At 42.3% G+C, this 21568-nt stretch overlaps 1 protein-coding gene across 2 annotated transcripts in view; it reads right to left on the reverse strand.

Annotated features, from left to right (window-relative positions):
• Adcy9 (adenylate cyclase 9) overlaps positions 1-21568 on the reverse strand; it is a 161251-nt gene that overhangs the window by 31696 nt on the left and 107987 nt on the right. The window contains exons 3-5 of one of the 2 annotated variants that reach the window (XM_008846235.2): positions 13566-13756; positions 4452-4556; positions 3202-3416 (exon numbers count right to left, since the gene is read on the reverse strand). In XM_008846235.2, coding sequence (XP_008844457.1) covers positions 3202-3416; positions 4452-4556; positions 13566-13756 — 511 coding nt within the window. Of the gene's footprint in view, positions 1-3201; positions 3417-4394; positions 4557-13565; positions 13757-21568 lie in introns of both variants that reach the window. The other variant, XM_008846225.2, reaches the window with a different exon arrangement.

The raw sequence follows: 21568 nt of genomic DNA on the forward strand, positions 1-21568 counted from the left end.
CATTTATAACTTATAATTCAACTGTAAACCTAAAAATTTACAGCCAATTTTGAAAGAGATGCATCTTAGCTCTGGAAATTGTTATTGAATATGTCAATGATGTTGTAATGAAATACTTCCTCTAAGTATGTGGTTATTAAATAAATAATTTTTTTAAAGTTTAAAAAATATAAGAAGGAAATTAAAAAAAAAAAGAAATATGCACATGCATGACAGACTCCAGGCAGTTCAGTTAAGGCTAAAAGAAGAGGGAGACAGTTTGAATTCAGATAAGTGAACTGCCTGCTGGAATGAAAGAATTGTTACTCTTCAAAAAATACATGAATTCAGATTTCTAAGCATCATGCACAGTGTTCACAGCACAATCCAAAGTTACTAGGCATACAAAGAATTTGGAAAATATGATTACATATAAAATAAAAGCAATCACTGAATACCAACTCAAGATTGCTGAGAGTCTAGAGTGCGAGGCCTACTATCTACGCAGGTGGAGTGCATTCGACAGCAAAGGCACAAGCAATGAGGAGACAGTAACCGGTGTCCACTGCCAGACTCTTCATTCAAAATAAAGTGACAGAGCATTAACTCCGATAAGACAAATTAGGCCTAAGGATGTTGTCCTAGTTTGCTTTAGCTGTCAACTTGACACAGCCAGAGTTATCTCAGGGAGTCTCAACTGGAAATTTCCCAGATCACATTGAGCTGGCCATGTATGTGAGGAATTATCTTGATTATTGATTGATGTAAGAGAGGTCAGCCTGCTGTGGGTGGTGGTATCCCTGGGCAGGTGGTCCTGGGCTATATAAGAAAGCTAGCTGAATGTGAGTCTGAGAGTGAGTCAGTAGCAGTGTTCCTCCATGGTTTCTGCTCCAGGTTCCTGCCCTGACTTCTCTCAATGTCAGATTATGACCTGGGAGTATATGATGAAATAAACCCTCCCTAAGCTGTTTTGGTCATGATGCTTTATCAGAAAGGAAACTAGGACAGATGTGTGTCTATAATTCCAGAAGCAACTACTAAACTATGGTCTGGGAGTCTAGCCACCACTAAACCCCTAGATTACCACGTGAGATTCCAATATTCTCTCTGTAATGTATAGAGCAACAGAAAACAAGTGAAGATACAGATGATCTGAACAATACTCTCAACCACCTGTACTTAAAACTGAGGTTTACAGATCAGAGCATTCTGCAAAATGCCACATCCTACCACACACCCAGAATATACATTCTTTTCAAGTGCACATATATCCACAACAAACCACATGTGAGACCATAAAACAAGCGTCATGTCATGTGAAATGACTGAAATCACACAGAGCATGTGTTCGGACCATAACAACATTAAATTAGACATTAATACATTATACAAAAATCTGTTCATCACCTTGGAGCAAAGCTTATTCCTGAACTAGGGCAGGAAAGATATGAAGTGAGGCTAGAATATCCTGTTGTGTTAAATAAGAGACTGCTACAAACAAATGTCAGAAGGACCCATTCACCAGGGTCATACTCAAGCATCCAGGTATAGTAAATACAAGGATGGAACAGAACAGGAGTGCATGGGTTCAGGTTAACAATGGATGGGTGGATCATACAGTGACAGGGCGAACACTGCATTACAATGGCTGCTGACCACCAAGTGATAAACATGCTGCAGTGCTGCAGTAAAGACCATTTCAGGCAAAACCCATCAATCAATGGATGTTAACCCTAAGGAAGTCTGAGAAAGAGTGCAATAATTAGAAGATGTTAATGGATAGTCCCACAGATTGTTTAATAGTTATATGAGAAAATACTAATGAGAAAATAATTGGAGACACTGGTAATACTTTGCCTATCAAGATGACTATAAAGGAACAATGGGCATTGTACATCTCTGGATATGATATGGGGAAAAGGACACGACAGATATTACTTCCCATTATGCCTGGCCAGAGAAGAATTTGAGTCTAATAAGGAAATCCACAAAATCCCTCAAGGTGTTTGCAAAAGAGTTAGCATGCAACTTTTAAAAAATGTCAGTATCATAAAAGACAAAGCAAGACAGTTGAGGAACCATCTCAGCTTTTAAAAGACTCCTGACAGGCTGGAGAGATGGCTCAGTGGTTAAGAGCACTGCTGCTCTTGCAGAGGACTCGGGTTTGATTCCCAACACCCACATGGTGGCTACGAACCATCCTTAACTCCAGTTCCAGGGGAATCCGACACCCTCTTCTGACCTCCACAGCATTGCACAACACGGGTGCACTCACATACATGCAGGCAATACACTCATACACATAAAATAAAAATAATAAATAAAATATTTTTTAAAAAGATTCCTGACAAGTAAACGATGTGATTCTGGATGGGATCCTTGACTAGAACAAGAATGTGCTGCCAAAGACATGTTAAATGGTTTGACAACCTAAAGTATGGACTCCTCAGTCCCTACCAGACAGAATTATTCCCCCAATGTTAAACTTCCTGAATTGATGACTGTGACTGTGTAAAACAACATCCTTGTTTTTAGAATATACCATATAAGGGGTAAAGAACACACAGTATCCAACATGTATCAAATGGTTCAAAACAACCCAAGAGAAAGGAAAGGGAAGAGAGAAGGAAGGAGGGAAAGAGGAGAAGAGTGGCATGTGCCTGCAGAAACAGAATTGCTGCAAATTCTGGTCTACATATTGAGTTCCAGGCAGACCAGCTAGGGTTACATAGGGAGGCCCTATCTCAAAGCCCATGTCTCCAAAAAAGAGTTGGGGGAGGGCAAATACGAACAAAGAATAATGATAAAATGTCACAAAATGTTTATTTCTTTGTATGCTAACCAAAGAAATTAACAATAATAAGAAGAATAGGACAAATGAGATGACTTAGCAGGTAAAGGCTTTTGCCAACAAGCCTGACAACCTGAGTTCAATCTCCCAGAACCAAGTCCTACAAGTTGTTCTCTGACCTTTACATATGCACAATAAATGAAGAAATATAATTTTAAGATAATACAGAAAATAAATAAAATGCTTAAAGTTGGTAGATTAGGCAGAGTATATAGGAAATTCTATGTAGTATTTATAAAACTCTGTTTCAAATTAAGAATAATAATAAAGAAATATGATGACAACAGAGGACAAACACACAGATGAGGCAATTCAGAAGACGGGAAGGACTCCTGCAAACCTCCACCTCACTACAGATGGCCCAGGCTTACCTGTCTTCTTTGATAACATCCACAAAATGGGCATCAGTTTTCTCACGGATATTCTTGAACCTCAGTGGGAGGAGGGCTGACTGGTCCAAGCTCACACCTGCCCACCGTCCCTTCTCCTGCAGGATCTCACATAGGGAGGTCTGGCTGTTGGTGAGCTTCTCTGCTGGAGGGCTCAGGAGTCCATTCTGGGTTTTGGAGTTGGGTCCTCCAGAAGCCTGCCTCCAGACAAAGAGGAAGCGAGCACAGGAAATGAAGTGGTCACCTGGAGCACAATCCACTTCCCACCTAATCCTCTGCCATAACTGGAGCCCCTATACTGAGGGCTGGGTGGTCTGACCCACCCATAAGAACCACCTGTAAATCCATACCCACACAGTACACCACCTCTCCCCTAACCTGTTCCCCCGAGGCCCTGCTTTGGGACAGGGCATGTCTGGGTGTTCAGCAGCCATAAGAATGAGGTCGTGGAACAGGCATGAAGTGAAAGACACATCCAAGTCTGCAAGTTTTCTTACCACAGAAGATGACTGCAGAGAAGGTCTGGGGACCTCCTGGGGAGGTTAGAGGAGGTTCTGGGGAAAGGAAACCCAGGTTGCTTATTGGGGCTTAGGAGAAGGGTGATGAACAAGTCTTATGTTTTGGGAACCTCTGGCTATAAGAGGCACCCCATTCAAGTCCCTTGCAAGTTCTGGTAGGGGGGTTGTAGAATGACAGAGATGGGGGCTCCTGGGGAGGCCATTTCCAAAGCCTTCAGAAAGTTCTTGGGTTCAGGCTTTACCTTGCTTTCCACTCCAGTCCTGCCCTGGTCTCAAAGTCTCATCCTCAAGGCAGCTCTCTGCAGTTGGCTCTGCCTCCCAGCCTCTCTCTGGAGTATGTCTACAACTAGCCTACAAGTCCTCTAACCCAAACCTTTTAAACCAGTTGCCCTGAAGACATCTCATCTAGCTCTGCTTCATATGGATTGGCTCTAAAGGTCATCCTGTTATTTTTCTTGTTTTAGTGCTGAAGCTCAAACCCAGGGCCTTGTGAATGCAAAGCACATGCTCTATCTCCACCACTGAGCTATATTCCCAGCCCCTCCAACCTGTTTTTTATTGGTTTATTCAAAACCCAGAGCCTAAAAAGTATGGAGGCACTATTACCTAAAAGGAGTTATTCTCAGAACTAAGAAGTTGACGAGACAGGAATGTCACCTTAGGTGGATGCGCCAGGAGAGGAACTGACAGGAACAACAGCCATGAGCTTGTTACCTTGGTGCTGGTCTTGGGCTCGTCTTGACAGCCGTTTTGTACAGTTCCTCCTTCTGCACCAACTTCAGATTTGGGAGCAAATGTGATTCCACATGAAGGACAAGTCTACGAGAAAAACACAGGCCATAGCATTATACACGGAAAACACCACCATGATATACAATTCAAACAATTCATGGTTGTCATAACTTGCTGTCACACAGAAATGCTGTAACCAAGGGGAAGATTTATTGAACCATACAAGTTTAGGAAGGCTTGAGAACAAACTGGCAAAGTGATAAAAAGAAACACAAAAACCTTTACATTAATGCAAAGCAGCAAAACAGTCAAAAAGAAATTCAAATGCCCATCAACTATGAATGGATAAAGCAACTGTGGCCATTCATACAAGGGGATGCCCTTCAGTCATAAAAAATAAATAAAGCCCTGGGGGCTGGAGATGGCTCAGTGATTAAGAGCACTGGCTGTTTTTGCAGAAGGCCTGGGTTCAAATCCAAGGACCCACATGGCAGCTAACAACCATTTGTAACTCTAGTTCCACGGGATCTGACACCCTCTTCTGTCTTCCACAGGCATTGCATGACACAGATACACTTACACACATGCAGGCATAACACTCATACACATAATAAATAAAAATTTAAATAAATAAATAAATATTCCTGACACTTGCTTTAGCACAGAGGAACCCCATGCTTATTTTAATACTAATACTAATTCTAATACTCTTACTGCACCCTTTCTTTTCTCCCTCCCACCCCTGTATATCCCCTCTCCTCCCTACAAACCTCTTTCCCACATTCATGCCTTTTTGTTTTGCTTTACCCACTGAGCTTATTCAGGGCTGTCTATGTAACCATGGGCTTGGAATTATCCATTGGAACCTGATGGGTTCACCAGTGGGTATTCAACTGAAGACAATGACTCCTCTCCCAGAATCTATCAGTAGCTGATAATTCAGCAGAGAGGGGTAGGGTCCTATGTGTCCCTCCCTCATCTATGACTGACTGCTGACAGGGCCAGTCTTGTGCACGCCCAGTGCAGGTCACTGTAGCTGCTATGAGGCACTGATTGCAATGGCTGTGTCATGTCTATATGACATTTTGCAGCCCTTCTCCCTATCTTACAGCTCTTCAATGATGTTCCCTGAGCTTTACAAGGGGTGGTATAAATGTCTTGGTTAGGACTGAAAATTCACCTGTCATTTATTCTCAGCATCTTGAGCAGCCTTGAGTCTGCATTCACTAACATTCACCTGAGTCAGCTTTGGCCCCCAGTCTGCTTCTGCCCCCTCTGCAGCATGTTGTGGGACTCTGTACACCTTGGTGCCCTCTACTATACTTATGAAAAAAGGCCAGGCATGGTGGTCCATACCTGCAGTCCCAGCACTCAGAGGCAGAAGCAGAACTTTCACAAATTCAAGGTCAGCCTCATCTACACAATTACACAATGAGTGTCAGATCAGCCAGGGTTACACAGTATCAAAAATCAAACAACAACAACAAAAGTCAGATGAAAAAGACTATATACTAGGGGTGATTCCATTGGAATGAAATGCCTGGGAAAGGGAGTGCTAGAGAAAGAAAGCAGAGTAAAGGTTGCCGGGAAGGATGGCAAAATGAGGTACACATGTAAAGCATGTCAGAGCATTTCAAATGCACCTAAAAAAAATGTCAGGATCTTGGGGCTGGAGAGATGCCTTAGAGCTGTTAAGAGTACTTGCTCCTCAATCAAAAGGACCAGAGTTTGAATCACAGCACCCACAGGAGACAGCTCACAAAAGTCTGTAACTCCAGCTCCAAGGGATCCAATATCCTCCTCTGGCCTCCATGGGCAACTGCATACGTATCTTACACTGATATAGGCACGTATGCACATTAAGTTTTTTTTTTTTTTTGAGACTGGGTCTACCTGTAGCCCCAGCTGGCCTGGAACTCTCTATGTAGACCAGGCTGGCCTTGAATTCACACAGATCCACTTGCTTCTGCCTCCAAAATTCTAGGATTAAAGGTGTGCGCCACCACACCTGGCTGGACATACATCATTTAAAAAATAATTTTAAAGATAGGACTTATGCCCTGGGTATTCTCAAACTCATCAAATGGTTTAGTTCAGGTTGTCCCTGAAATTTCAATCCTCTTGTTTCCAACTCCTAAGTGCTGGGATTATAGGCAGGTGCTACCATGCAAGGCTTCAAAGCAGTTTGGCTTTTGTGTTCCAGCTCTTCTCATGTGGTACTGACTGCATAGTCTTCAATTGAGAAGGGGCCACATTCTGGCCCCATGAGGGAACTGATTGATTGGTGGTATCTTCCATGGACAAAGTGCTGGATGACTGGGGACATGGGTGGTGGTGACAGGTGCTGACTTAGAGCCCTCCTGGCAGGGCTTTCCCAGGAGCCCCTGGACCTACAGCAGATCATTTCACTGCAGTCTGCAAAGGGGCACTTTGCCGCTCTCCTTTTTCCTCAGCAACTTTCCTTTGGGTGATTTTCTTGATTAAAAAATTACAACAAATGAAAATTTAAAAGTTAGAGAAATCCACCTTTCCTGAGGGAGACAGTCTCCTATCTCAACATTGTATTCCATCTGGGGGGAGAGGCTCCTTCTGCAGCATGAGGGATCCACTACACAATGGTGTATGGTTTGTTTCCTTCTCTATATACCCCATAGCAATTTTTCCTTTGACGATTTTTCTAGGCTAATTTCAATCTGAATTAAAACATTTTATAATCTGGTTTGGCCAAGTGCTGACATCTACGAAACTTTTGTAACCTACCAAACATCTATCTCACCCCTGCAGCTGGCCACATCTCCACCACTTCCAAGAAGCATTCCCTAGATGAGAGCCTTTCCCATGCACCTTCAGAGGCATGACTCGCAGGGGAGCAAAGCTGCCAGGCATGTTAGAAAAAAAATTGCTGTTGCAATGACAGCAGATATTATTTAGAAGCATCTATGTGCTAAAGACATAGAGTAAGTCGGGCGTGGTGGCACATGCCTTTAATCCCAGCACTCGGGAGGTGGAGGCAGGTGGATCTCTGTGAGTTCAAGGCCAGCCTGGTCTACATAGTGAGTTCCAGGCCAGCTGGGGCTACAGGGAGACCCTGTCTCAAAAAGACAAACAAAAAAACCACAGAGTACGGGTCAGGTTTGCAATCTTGTATATACAAGCTTGAGAAAATCCTCATGACCACAAGGAGGCAGAATGAGACTTCTGGGGCTGGTAGATGGCTCAGTGGGTAAGAAGAGCACTTGCTGCTTGCACAAGTATGGGGACCCAAGTTCAGATCCTAGCATCCATATAAAAAAGCTGGGTGTGGTTGTGCTCTTGTAAATTCAACGGAGGCAAGGACAGGGAGAGTCACTGGGGCTCAATGACCAGTCAGTCTATCCCAAAACTAGTGTGCTCCAGGTTCAATAAGAGACCCAATCTCAAGGGACTGGGGTAAAGTCTGATAGAGCAGGATACTCGATGTCCTGTTTTGGCATTTACACATGATACACAGCATGCGCATTTGTACACATATGTATAATGTATACACACGTATTACACATGTATCTCTCTCTGTGTCTCTCTCTGTCTCTGTCTGTCTGTCTCTCTCTCTCTCTCTCTCTCACACACACACACACACACACACACACACACACACACACAGAAAAGTTATAGGTCTTTTGAAGAAACAATGGTTTGTAGGCACAGGTCACACTCAAGGGCTTCTGGCTCCTGACCACTCTGGGGCTTCATCCTGGCTGCCTTTTCTGACACAAGAAGGGCCCAGGAATAATCTTGACACTTTGATTTGCTGGATGCGGATCACCTGAAATGAACCAAGTTGCTGTAACTATAATCTTGTTTTTTTTTTTTTCTGAGTGGTTCTATTGGCATATACACACTAAGGGGAGCATACCCCATAGGCCAAAGAGTTTGCTGGCTATTGCCTGGGTAACCTGAGAGTCCTTGGAGAATTGCCAAGAGCACACGCTCCTTTTCCTATACTATCTGTGCCCCTCCCTGTCAGTGGACATGGGCTTTGGAAGGAGGATTTAACTATTTCTTTAACACAGGCGGGTTCATTTTCATTTGTTTCGAATGCATTTCAATGCATGTACCCTACATTCTTGTCAGAACACATGGCAAAGAGCTATAAAATAGTTTTCTTTTCTTCAAGGCTGTTTCTCATTACAAATAATTTTGAAGTCAACAGCTGTCCCTTTTCACAACTGTCACAGGAGGGAACAGGGAAGCCTCTCTGGAGGAAGGAAACATCAGTGAGGTCCTGGCTTTGCCTGTTTAGTATACTTGACTAGTTAGCAAGGTAGCCTGGTACTAGAAGAAACATTATCTATCATGAAACTCATGATGGACTTTGTGGGCAGAGGTAGCCATGACACTACAACAACAAACACAAATCATTGAGTTCCCCTCTAAGCTTTTCATGTGTCTCAATTTATTCCTCCTCAGAAGCATCCATGATACAGGTACAATGATTAGTTCCATTTACACAGAAGGATGCTGAGGCAGAGAAGAGAAGGGACTTGCCTGGAGTCATTGAGTTAGAAAAGGGTAGGAGTCGGAACCTAAGCAGTGAAGTGCCTGACCCTAATCACCACGCACCAGGTGCCTCCATGTCATCTGGAAGAAGTCACCAGGCTAACTACAACACCTGTGGGCCAGGGCTTTCTTACTTAAGCAAATGGATTAGGTATACTTCAAAACAGATTATTTCCCCTAAGAACAGATTATTTCCCCTAAGAATATATTAGAAGTAAAAGCTGAAAATCTGAGGAAAACAGAAGGATCAATTATCACAGAAAAAAAAAAAAAAGGCATCCCGAAGTAAAAGCTGAAAATCTGAGGAAAACAGAAGGATCAATTATCACAGAAAAAAAAAAAAAAAAAGGCATCCCGGAGCCGTTAAGAACAGGAAGCAGACAGTCTATGAACACAAGGCAAAACAATGAATGAGCAAAAACTTATAAAACTCAAGACACAAGATCTCAAAGCCCCAGTGCATAGAACCAAAGAACTCGGAACTTTTCATCCAATTCCTCAGCCATAAAGGATAACTGGGCTTAAAAACTAAGGTCGGTAACAAAGATTTAAGTAAAAAATACATTGGAGCTGGGCGTGGTGGCGCACGCCTTTAATCCCAGCACTTGGGAGGCAGAGGCAGGCAGAGCTCTGTGAGTTCAAGGCCAGCCTGGTCTAAATAGTGAGTTCCAGGACAGCTGGGGCTACAGAGAGACCCTGTCTCAAAAAGACCAAAAAAAAATTATATTCAGCTGTGCATAGTGGTGCATGCTTGTAATTGCAGTAGTCAGAAATTATAGGCATAAATATCAGGAGTTCCTGGCCAACACTGGCTACATAGTAAATTCAGGCCAGCCTGGGCTACATAAGGCCAGAAAAATAGAAATTAGATTCAGCAACTGTAAGGAGAGAAGAGCGCTACTATGCTATGGAACTATTCCATCAGAAAAACAAAGTAAAGAAAATAGTATTTGGGTAAATTTCGCTTCCTTAATACTACACTATCTGATAAACCTCATTAAGTGATACTGTAACTGTACAGATCTTTCCACCTCAATTCATATACATAATTTAAGTTTTTATTACATTTTTATTTATCTTGTATGCATGCTGCAGCATACATATGGAAATCAAAGGACAACTTTTGGTAGTCAGTTTTGTCCTTTCACCATGTGTTCCTAGGGAATAAACTTAGGTCATCAAGCTTAGTGGCAAGGACCTTTACCAGCTGAACCATCTCATGGGCTCCATAATTTAAAAATAATAATTTTGACTTATAATTTGGAAAACAGAGCCAGATGTGGTGTACATGTTATCTCAGCACTTGAGAGGCTAAGGGAAGAGGATTGTGAGTTTGAGGCCAGTCTAGGTTACATACCAAGACTGCCTCTCAAGCACCTCTCTAATTTCTCAGTCCTTGGAGCAGGTGGCAATGCCTGCTGATGCAGCGAGGCTCTGAGTAGTCCTACAGTCAGAGAAATCCTTTCTGAGTTGTTTAATCCAGAATTTCTCAGATCTTTTATACTTGACATCAGTGTCCATCCTGAGAATCTACTCCACCAGGGAACATACTTTGAGATATCACATTAAGCCTGGCCTCTTCGGGGGATGGGGCAGCAAATCCATATGGAGTTCACTTTCTTCGATGAGGTGGAGGCAGTGACAAAGGAACAGCAGACTGCCAATGGGCAGTCAACACACCTTGGCATATGATTTGGAGTTACCAGACATATTTAAGTGTAATGGGAACACTCACCTTGGGACAGACAGTATCACTAAGGTAACAACAGCAATGTTATTCATGTGAGTGGATACCAGGTGTACAGGATGAACTGGCATAAAGAATGCATAGCAGGCAACTGGTATTTTACAGTCTCCTAGTTGAGAGAAGATCTTACAGATCTGATTCTAATCTTCACTACAATGAATGCAGACTCAGCTTTCTACCTCTCCTGCAGGTTCATAGTGCACTAGTACTCTGATCATTCAGAATCAGACGCCTGTTCTCTTCTGACTCTGAGGAGACAGGACCATAAGAAGAGTTGCTGGTTGGTAGCAATTCTGCACTGGGACCTGCCTTTTATCTCTTCATGTTTGGTATGCCCCAAATGTGGAACCCAAACAACTCCAGTGTTCTAGGATAGCTCCAGTTCAAAATATCCTGTCCATCCACCTAAATCGCGGAAATATCCCAGAAATTATTATTCTTCATGAACCAACTCATTTTTTTCCTCCTGGAAGAGACACAAAGATCTCTTTTATTTCACAAATTTCTTTTGGCCATATAGTCAACAGATCTTGCACTCCATTTTCAGGAAATTCACGTAATTTGGGAAACGTGTATATGGCAATAGAATATGTTAAATAGCGTTTGTCCATCCAGATTAAAAGAAATCTCTACAACTGGAACAAAATGGTCTTTCAGGATGAGAGAAAACCTTCCTAAGGCAACTTAGCAGAGAACCTCTGACTCTATAGCTGCAAGTGTATGACACAGTGAACTCAGCCACAATATCTCCAATAGGAAGAAACACGATGAGCACAATCCAAATGGCAGATGAGCACAAGTCATGTATTTGAGTTCAATTTCCTACTTAGATAAGGTTCAGTTTGAAGCCTAGAGGGAAACCACTATTCTCCATGCAATAAGACCACATCTGAAAATCCTGGTTTTATTCTTCCCTGACTGTGTTTAGCAAGTCTGTGAGGTGAGAGCCCTTCCCACCAATGCTGTGAAGTGTCTGCCCCCACCTTTAATACAGGCAGTTCAGGGAAGTTCAGATACAGCAACTGTCCTGCATATGCAGGGCAAACAGGGGGATCCAACACTACCATCCCAGGCTGTCACCCGGTGACTTTGTGCTCCTCTCCTGCTATCCCTAGGGGACACTGGGCAATGTTTGAAACATTTTAGGTTGGCACAACTGGGGGAGGGGTGTGTCTGCCAAAGATATTACTAGGCAGAGGTCAGATATGGTGCTGACCATCTAACAATGTCTAGCACAGCCCTATATACAGGATTACTAAGTCCAAATTGTCAGTACTGTCAAGAAGCTGCATTGAATTAACAAAACATATGAGGAAATGATGTACGAGTGCGCTCAATAAATCCAAACAGAACAATGACAAGAAGTAACCAGATGATGGTATGAAGCAGCTTGACATGTAAAGTCAACTGGATTCCCCAGCAGGCTGCCACATTATAAAGACTAGTTTGGTTTTGTTTTTTGAGACAGGGTTTTACTCTGTAGCTCAGGCTGGTCTTGAACTCATGGTAATTCTTCCTGCTTCAGTCTCCTGAGTGCTGGGATTATGGGCATAAGCTACCACACCTACCTTTTAAAGACTCTTAAGCTTATGAGCACCCAGCTAGTTTTCAAATCTAAATGTGAATAAATGTAGATAAGTCATACTGGATGAAAGCTGTCACCATCACCCCTCATCCTAATATAACATTTTGTTATCTGAAAGTCCCAAACAGTAAAGAATTGTTATAACCATTTGGCTCTCTTTTTAAAAATGGAAACAGCAAATATTTGAATTGTAAAAATAAACAGAAGAAGGGGTGAGAAGAAAGCTCAGTCAGTATAAGCACGAAGACTTGGGTTTGATCCCCAGCACCCCCGGAAAAAGCTGGGCTGGGTCATAATACAATCCCAGTGCTGGGGAGGCAGTGACAGAAGGATTCCTGGGGCTCAGTGGTCAGTTCCCCCTAGCCTAATCAGTGAGCCTCAGTCCTAGTGAGACCCTGTTTCGAAAAAAAACAAGGTGGATAGCTTCTGAGGAACAACACTCAAAGTTGACCTCTTGGCCTCCATGCACGGGTACATACATGCACACAAAAAGGTAATATACCCATGCATGCCCACACATACATACACAAAATAATGATAAATAAAATAAAATAAAAATATAAACAAAAGGTACCAGTGGGGAGGGGCTCATAGTGAGAATGTCATACGCCCAAGGCTAAGCATGTTAATTCCCGAGTAGTTTGTTATGACATAATGTCAGTTTAGAAATAGGCACCTCTAGGCTGCCACCAGGAGATCTCCATTCCAGTAACAAAAACCAGAATATTCTCAGCAATGTGCACTCTTTTTTTTTTTCCTTTACAGAGCTAACATTGCAAATTCACCCACACTGACACAATTTAAGATAATCACAAAATTGTGACTTTCAAGAGACACAGGACTATTTAAGAAAGTGGTCTCTGAAATAAAATAGAATCCAGGTCTCTGAGAACAATACTAGGAAAATTACCTTTACTGGCATTTACTATTAGCTTTGAGAGGTCCCAAAAGACACCACAGTTCACAGAAAAAGAAAATAACTAAAGTGAGTAAAGATCTTATGCAATGCAAAAAAGGAAATGGAGGTACACATTAAAACTGCAAAATTTGGCTAACTTTATACTAAATTTTACATTTATGAAAACTAAATTGAAAGGCATTCTGAGTCTTTTGTCACAGGCTGTTTATTGTTTCACGTGTTCTACTGTAGAATTACTACCAAGTTGTAGGAGAGAGAGAGAGAGAGAGAGAGAGAGAGAGAGAGAGAGAGAGGAAAAAAAAAACTAACCTTAAGGTTATCAAAGGGTTTGACAGTCTGCGCCAAGTCACTGACACTCCCTGATGATGCTGTCCCCTGTCCCCTAGGGCCTGAGGACGCCCGTGAGCCGTCAATGACCTCAAAGCCAGAAAGCAAGGCCTCTGCACAGCTGCAGTGGGACTCCTTGGCTCTCTGACCCGATATCAGGTATGTCTTCAAACCTATGATGGATAAAAATTACAATCAGCACAGATTGAAACTACAGTTGGCAGAAACGCAGCTGCATCTTCTCTCTGCTGGTGGAATGTGCTCCTGGAAGGTAGAAGGTGAAAACATGAGAGTCACAGTTTAGGACTGCCTTCCTTTGTCTTCTCAGACAGATGCAGCCTCAGGAAGACCACTGCCTCCAAAACGCACCATTTATTCCTATAACGTTTTCTTTGAAGAATGCCTGACTGCATGTTTCACCTCCAGGAGCTAAAATGAATGGTAAAATTCCTCCACGAAGGCATCACATAACCTCTATGTGATGGAAGCAGAGCACACTGATAGCCAGCTCTGTAGTCTACTTGGGTTGGTTCTGATCAGTAAACATCTATCCCTGGCAATGATAAGGAGCAGTCCCAATGTGAAGGTGACCTCAACACCAGGAAGTGTCCTTCATCCAGAAAACTGCCCATCTGTTCTCTGAGCAACTCCAGCACCAACAGAGAAAGTACAGACAACCTTTCCTGAAGTCATGTGGCACCTAAAGTAGAGAAAAGCTGAGGAAGACCGCCTTAAGACCCCTGAGCCTGGGCACAGCCACATGTTCCTAAGGTTGAGCATGCCCTCACAGGAAGCACTTTGTGGCAGCTGCCTGTCTCTCTTTTTACAACCTTGGTACATCCTTGTGCACATATTCCTGGGGTTGGTCAGTGCTTGGTAATTAGAATACCAGGCCAATTTATTCACCAAAGTTTTGTCAAACACTTCTTGTGTGCCGAGAACTTTGAGGGATGCTGGGAGAACAAGAGTGGATACCTTAGCCATGAGTGAGATCTATGTGGAGTTCATCACCTCAAAAGAGGCCCAAATCACAGACAAGCAAGTGTGATGCAGTCATGGTGCCAAAGTGCAGAAAAGGGATATGTGGTAGATTTGGTGAAGTATGGGAGAAGACAACTTGCAAAAACTCTGGAAGGAGGGTTCTATGATTTGAAACGTGTCATCTCCAAAGTTGAAAAAAATGCTAATATGACAGTATTAAGAGGCAGAGTACAAGTTGTGGGGAGGCCATGAAGGCTCCTCCCTCATGGATGGGACTGAGGTTTTTATAAAAGAGGCTTCATGTAGTATTGGGATAGCTTTGTCTTCAGTTCTGTGAAAATAGCTCCTCCCCCTCAGAAGTATACAGCCCTCACCAGAAAACCAGTCTTGCACTGAAGTCTTGATCTGGGACTTAACAGTCTTCAGAACTATGAAGCATACATTTCTCTTCTTTATAAATTACTTAGTCTGTGGTATTCTGTTATGGCATCACAATCATGCTAAAACAGGAAGCCTCCTGGACAGCATGTCCTCCAAGTAAGGTCAGTCCAGGCCAAACAGCTAGGTCAATCATCCCCAGAAAGTGGTTGTTTCTAGAATGGTCCATGTGGATCCCTTCAATAAAAGAACTTTTGGCAGGTGTAGTCAAGGAATGGTGCTGAGCTTAATGCAGCTAGGACATTGTGTGCTTAATGTAGCTGGGATTGTGTGTGTGTGTGTGTGTGTGTGTGTGTGTGTGTGTGTGTGGTCAGGGGAAACAACAGCCCTGCCATGTACCTACCCCACCCATGGATGTCACCAGCCTACATCTTGGAGACCACAGGGAAGCAGGGAAGAAAGAATAAGGAGCTGATGGAAAAGTCAATGGGAACAACAGTGCATGGGAAGGGATCTGGGGACACAGAAGTCAGGAAATTATGATGGAAGTGAAGAACTGACCTCCTAAATCTGGTGACCACAGGCAATGCTTCTACATTAGACAGCCAATGCAATGGGTGAGGGTGTGGCGTTTAGGGAAGAATCCTCAGCATGAGGTTCGGGCTCCATCACCTCTTAACTGAGGGACCTATATGAGCTATTTCATCTAGGTTTTCTCATCTGTGAGGCAAGGTTGAAAACAGGATTACTCCATGGGACTGAGGTGATGCTTCAATGGTTCACACAGACAGCCTTTACAGCAGTGCGTAATGTATAGCTTGCTTGACAATGGCAGTTATTATCAACAAGGTGTTTGATCTGTTCATTATCAGGAGTCTTTTTCATATTTTTTTCTATATACAAAAGCAGATGCAGAACTGTTAAACCAATAATTTCTCCAACTCTGTTTTTAATGGACTTTTCTTGGGGGAGCCCTGAATGACCAATGTATGGTGACAATACTACTAGTGTTACAAAGGTCAACCCTGCCCAGGTGTCCACAGCAAGAAGTCTGGTGGATAAAATAAATATCTTTTTATTTATGCTTCAACATGAAGAGCTAAATTTAAAGTGAATCTGGCCACCCACACTGGAGGAATCCCAGAATGACATGAAAAGACGGGCCCAGGTGCTCACTAAGACACACCATGTAAAAGGGAGCCACTGAGTTCAAGCCTTAAGAGTTCATGATTTAGTGCGTCACCACAGGTACATAGACCCTGCATTCTGACTTTACGAGAATGGCTCATCTTGAATAGACGGTCAAAATAAGGTGCTAACTGGTTTATTTTGTTAAATACAGCATACAAAGGAGAATAATTAATAACGTTTCCTGCAGTCTTTCCTGGTAATTGATTGTTTTTTAACCTCACCAACACTAATGTCTTTTATCAGCTTCATTTTCCAAGGCTGCAGAGAGGCTGTGTTCCTGTCTAATGAAAGAACTGGTGTGTAGGTATTAATGTGGTTTACCTCCTCCTTGAATATTTTTCTTTCTTCCTTCTTTCCTCCTTCCCTCCCTTCCCCCATTTCTTCCTTCCACGCTGGGGATGGTACCAAGGGACTAATGGATGCTGGGCAAGTGCTTTACCACTGAACAATTTACATGTATGATATTAAATTTTTATCTTATTAACATATGTTAATTATACATAATGGGTTTTTTTATGACATTTTCACACTTTGATCATATTCACACTCACACCCCATATGCTCTCTTACTCCCCTCCCACTCCTGCTGATCTCCTATATTTTTTATTTTACTTCTTTGGCAACCCAAAGAGTTTTTGTTTGCTTTTTCGGTTTTTTGAGACAGGGTCTCCTTGTAATTCCAGCTGACCTAGAACTTCCTATATAGACCAGGCTGGCCTCAGCCTCACAGAGATCTACCTGCTTCTGCCTCTCCAGTGCTAGGATTAAAGGCATGTGCCACCATACCTGGCCTGAGACTCAAGATCAGGGTTGCTTACAAAAGCATGTATGACGGGTTATTTATGGATGCCTGGGCAATGTGACTGAAGAAAATTTCTCTCCTTCTCCCAGCAATCATTAACTGTCGATAGAGCCTCAGGGAGGGGTTGGCCTTATGAGAGTCTCTTCCTTTTTTTTTTTCTTATCAAATTTTAAGACAGAGTCTTACTAAGTTGCCCAGGCTGAATTCAAACTCACTTTGTAGCCCAGGCTGGCCTTGAATATTTGATTCTCCTAAGTCTCCTAAATAGCTAAGATTGTAGATCTACATCACTAGACTTAGCTTTCCTTGAGTAGTTTGTGTATGTAAGTGTGTAGTATATGCATACGGAGGCCAGAGGAGGACATCTTATTCCCCTGAGACAGGGTCTACCACTGAACCTAGAGCTAGGGGGTGGCCAGCGAGCCCCAGGGATCCCTTCCTGCCTGGGCTCCACCCCCCCCCATAGCACTGGGGTTACACACCTGGTTTTTATGTGTGCTAGGGATCTGAAACTAAGGTCCTCATGCTTGTGCTCTCACCCCTGGTGCCAGCTCTCCGGCCCTGGAGTGTTCTGGAGTATGGTCAGCCTTCTTCACCTGTGGGTGCTTCATCTATGTATTAAATTGTAGATCAAAACTATTGTTTAGGAAGTTGTGTCTGGAGGGCTCAGTGGATAACACACTTTATGAGGAATGAAGTTCAGATGCTCAGAATCTATGTAAAAGCCAGGCACTTGTGACAGCTGCCTATAATCCTAGCATTTACTAGAGATAGAATCCTAGGAACAAGGTCCAGCCAGCTAGTCATCAATAAATAAAGTGGAGAGTTATGAAGGAAGATACCTCAGGCCTTCACATCTGCACACACGTGTCCACACACATGCGAACACATACACTTGCACATGACATGTAATATACATGTAAAATAAAAAGAAATCTGTCCCTGTACTGAAAACATACAAAATTTTTCCTTGTTTCTATTGCTTGACAATCCTGTGCATCAAATATTTATGTAGAATTTACATTGTACTAGGTATTAGAAATAATCTAGAGATAATTTAAAGTATATAGGGAAAGCATGTAGGTTATATGAACACATGCCATTTTACATAAGGGACATAAACATCCTTGGATTTGGGTGTCTACCAGGAATCCTAGAATCAATCCCCCAAGGAAACCAAAGGACAACTGTGTATCATCAATTCCATGAGGACAAAAATTCTGCTGCCTTGCACACTGATGATCATCAGTTTTAGTAACTGAGTGCAATCTAAGTAAGTGACAAAGAACAGCCTGGAAAAAAGAAAGATGATTCCAGTCTCTTCGGTCCTGTCTTTTTCTGAAGGACTCTTGTTTTGGAGTGAGAAATCCTTAGTTGTCAATAATCTAAGGATTTGACCATCAGTGCACAGAAAAGGAAGAGTACCCAGTCAAGAAAAATGTTTTAAGGCATACTTTGGGGGGTTAAAAGAACAACATAACAAATGCTTAGAAGCTGACATCACTAATGATTTAAAACAATAAACACAAGAGGCAAGTAGCTTGGGCTGATTCATAAACATTCTAAAAGTGTCTATTCACTTTGCCTTGTATTGTTTGAAATGCCCCAAAACATAAAGATTATATAAATCAAAATTCAAACATTCAATAAGGAAAATAAGAATTAAAAGCACTCCACCTATCAAATCACTAAGGTTACAAAATTTTAGATAAAATATTTTGTAATTATTTAATGTTTCTGCTTAAGAGCAAAAGTTTAGTGAAAAATAAGCATTTTCACATTTCAAGAATAAAAACATTCTATATAGGGCTAAATTATTCCACTCCTACGTAAAACAAATTATCATGGGGGCCAATTTGTGAGTTCAATACCTGAGGAGAAATCATAGGTTCTAATAGCAAGTGCCTGTTGGTGATATTTAACTTCTTTTTTTAAAAAAGGAAACAAAATCCAAACAATAAAATATGGGCAGATTTTCCAAACAAGGTGGAAGAAACAAAGGGTGAACACCAGACCTGTTTAATTTGACCCTGATTAAAACTTTAGCCTAATGGGAACCAATGATTAGACCTCTCTCTCTTTCCTAAACAGCAACTTTCTAGACCCAGCTTCCTATCTCTACTGGTTACGAGTGAGCATATTGCCACCACTGCCACATGTGGGTGACAGGGCACCCACTTCATGGTCAGGTTATGTTGTCCTGATGTCTATATTTGGTATTATAGATGCTGTCTTGCTGAAGGTTCCACTATTGAATGCTAACAGGGTGAGTCTAATGGTAACAAACTTCAGAGGTCATACTTTCCCCTCTAAAAAACCTCTGGGGCTCTGATGTTTTAATACTAGGAGCCTTCACTAAGGCCCCAGGATCAAGTGCTCCAGAAAATCACATTGAATACACCCATGAGCAGCCTGAAGGTCCTATTCCACTCATTCATTTTCTTGTTCACTGATGCAAACATACTGAGTACTGAGGGTTGGGACCTTCCCTTAGACAGAAAGTGGTCCAGCTGTAGAAACTCAGTCATATGAAAATTTTACTGCAACAGTTGGCCTCAGTTCCTTCATCTTTGAAATGGAAAGACTATAATATAGCAATGATGTCACTTCATAAGGCTACCATGTGCATTAAATGATTGCTGAAGAGTAACTCGACAAGTAAACCAAGGAAGGGCATGAATGACTAGAAAGAGTGGCAGGCCAGCAGTGAAGGCAAAGACAACAAGCAATTCTCCACAGGGAATTCATGGGTCCCAGGCTTCTGCTTACAGTATGCTCCCAAGTCCCTAAGGCATATTGTACAATGAGTTGTGAACAACAAAAGAGAAATGGGAGCATAGGGTAACTAGTACAGAATACTGTTTGACACCAATAAAGGGCCAGAAGGGGCTACAGGTTGAGTCTGCTTGGGGGCAAGTTGTCAGGAACTGAGAGAGAAAACCAACAGATCCACCAAAAAATACCACTGTGCCAGACCCAGGAGGAGGCAAGCTGCCCTGTGCAGGAGCAACCAAAGGTACCTGAGCTTATTTTTATTCCCAGAGAACAGTTACTTTGAAAGTTAACAGATACAGATTTAAGTATGGGACACATGGAAAACAGATTCTAGAAAGAATAGAAATTTAAAATCTAGATTTAAAATTGGAGAATAGGGCTGGGGGTGTAGCTCAATAGTAGAACATTTATTTACCCTTCATGTGCAAGGCCCTACATTTCTGACTAAACACTACAAAAATAAATAAGCAAATGTGAAACTAGGAAACAGGTAAATAACTAGAGAAATCAAAATATGAGAATGACTTGAAAATACAAATAAAGTCATAGGTTTCTCAGTGAAAAGAGCCAATCGCAAAAAGCCACATACCACTTGATTCCATTTAAATGAAATGTCCAGAATGGAGAATTAGGGAGAAACAGAAAGCAAACTGGTATTGGCCAAGGGCCTGAGCAGGGGGCGGGGGTGTGTGTGTGCCAGGATGCTCAGAGGAAACCAAGATATTTAAACAATGAGGTACAAACCACAAAAGGAGGGAAATGGAGGCCCAGAGTAACTATTGTGGAATACTGTGAAACACTAGGGATTAAGTGACCAGAGAGGCTATGAGGAAAGCCAGCTCTAGGGCAACTGCTAATGGACAAAGGATTACTTTTTGGAGAGATGAACCTGTCAAATTAGATTGTGGTGATGGTTATACAACTCTTCCATACACTAAAAATGGAATTGCACACTTCAGAGAATTATTCCTCAATAAGTCAAAAATGTTTAAAAACAAGAAATAAAACTGTGTGAACTTCAGTAAGGTCCAAGAGTTCTGAGATTTCAAGAAGAAACAGGAAGTCAAAGCAAAGCAGTGGGCAGCAGCAGGTAAAAGAAAAAAAAGTTTTGTTTTGTTTTTTTTTAAAAAAGGAGCTTAGAAGTAAATAATATGGTAGAGCTAGGGTGGGAAAGCATATAAAGAAATAAGGCTAAATAACCTTGAAGAACTGAAAATTCTACATGGCAAAAATTCAGAAGTCTGGGAGAGATTAAACTCAACCAAACAAAACTTGACCTTCACAAGATATCTCTAAGAATTCCCAGATTTGCAGCTCTCACTTGCAATACAGCCAGAAAGACTGGACCAACACCCCAGCTGGGTGTTAGACTGTCAACAGGGCTCCTCCACAGCCTGTGGGCACCACATGGTATGCCAGTCTCCTGTGTGCCCAATGCCTGGCCACAAAGGCAGAAGCAGCAAGCTGTCCTTGCTCTGGATGCTAGTGCTTCCTCTTCACCCATGTGTATATTCATGGGCAAGGACACTTTCTGCTGATCCACAGGCAGTTCCACCTGCATCCATACCTTGGAGGTACATCTTCAGCTGAGGATGGTGCCACGGATTCACAGATCACGGGTGCTAACCTTCCTGTAAGCTTCAGGTTATGCAAAGGGAAAGACAGGATTCTTAAGATCTTGATTAATCCCTCGTGGGGGTAGCCACATTACCATAACTTTGTAGAATGTTTACCAGAGCTTCTGACTTCTTCCCAAATCACACTTGAGCACAGGCACCCACTTGCTGTGAATTTTGCCACTTTTCAAATCATCGAGTTCTCAGCTTGTATTCAGGTTTTCTTCTTTTTTTTTTTTTTA

This window comes from Nannospalax galili, unplaced genomic scaffold, assembly GCF_000622305.1.
Source record: "Nannospalax galili isolate Female #2095 unplaced genomic scaffold, S.galili_v1.0 scaffold471, whole genome shotgun sequence".
NCBI lineage: Eukaryota > Metazoa > Chordata > Mammalia > Rodentia > Spalacidae > Nannospalax > Nannospalax galili.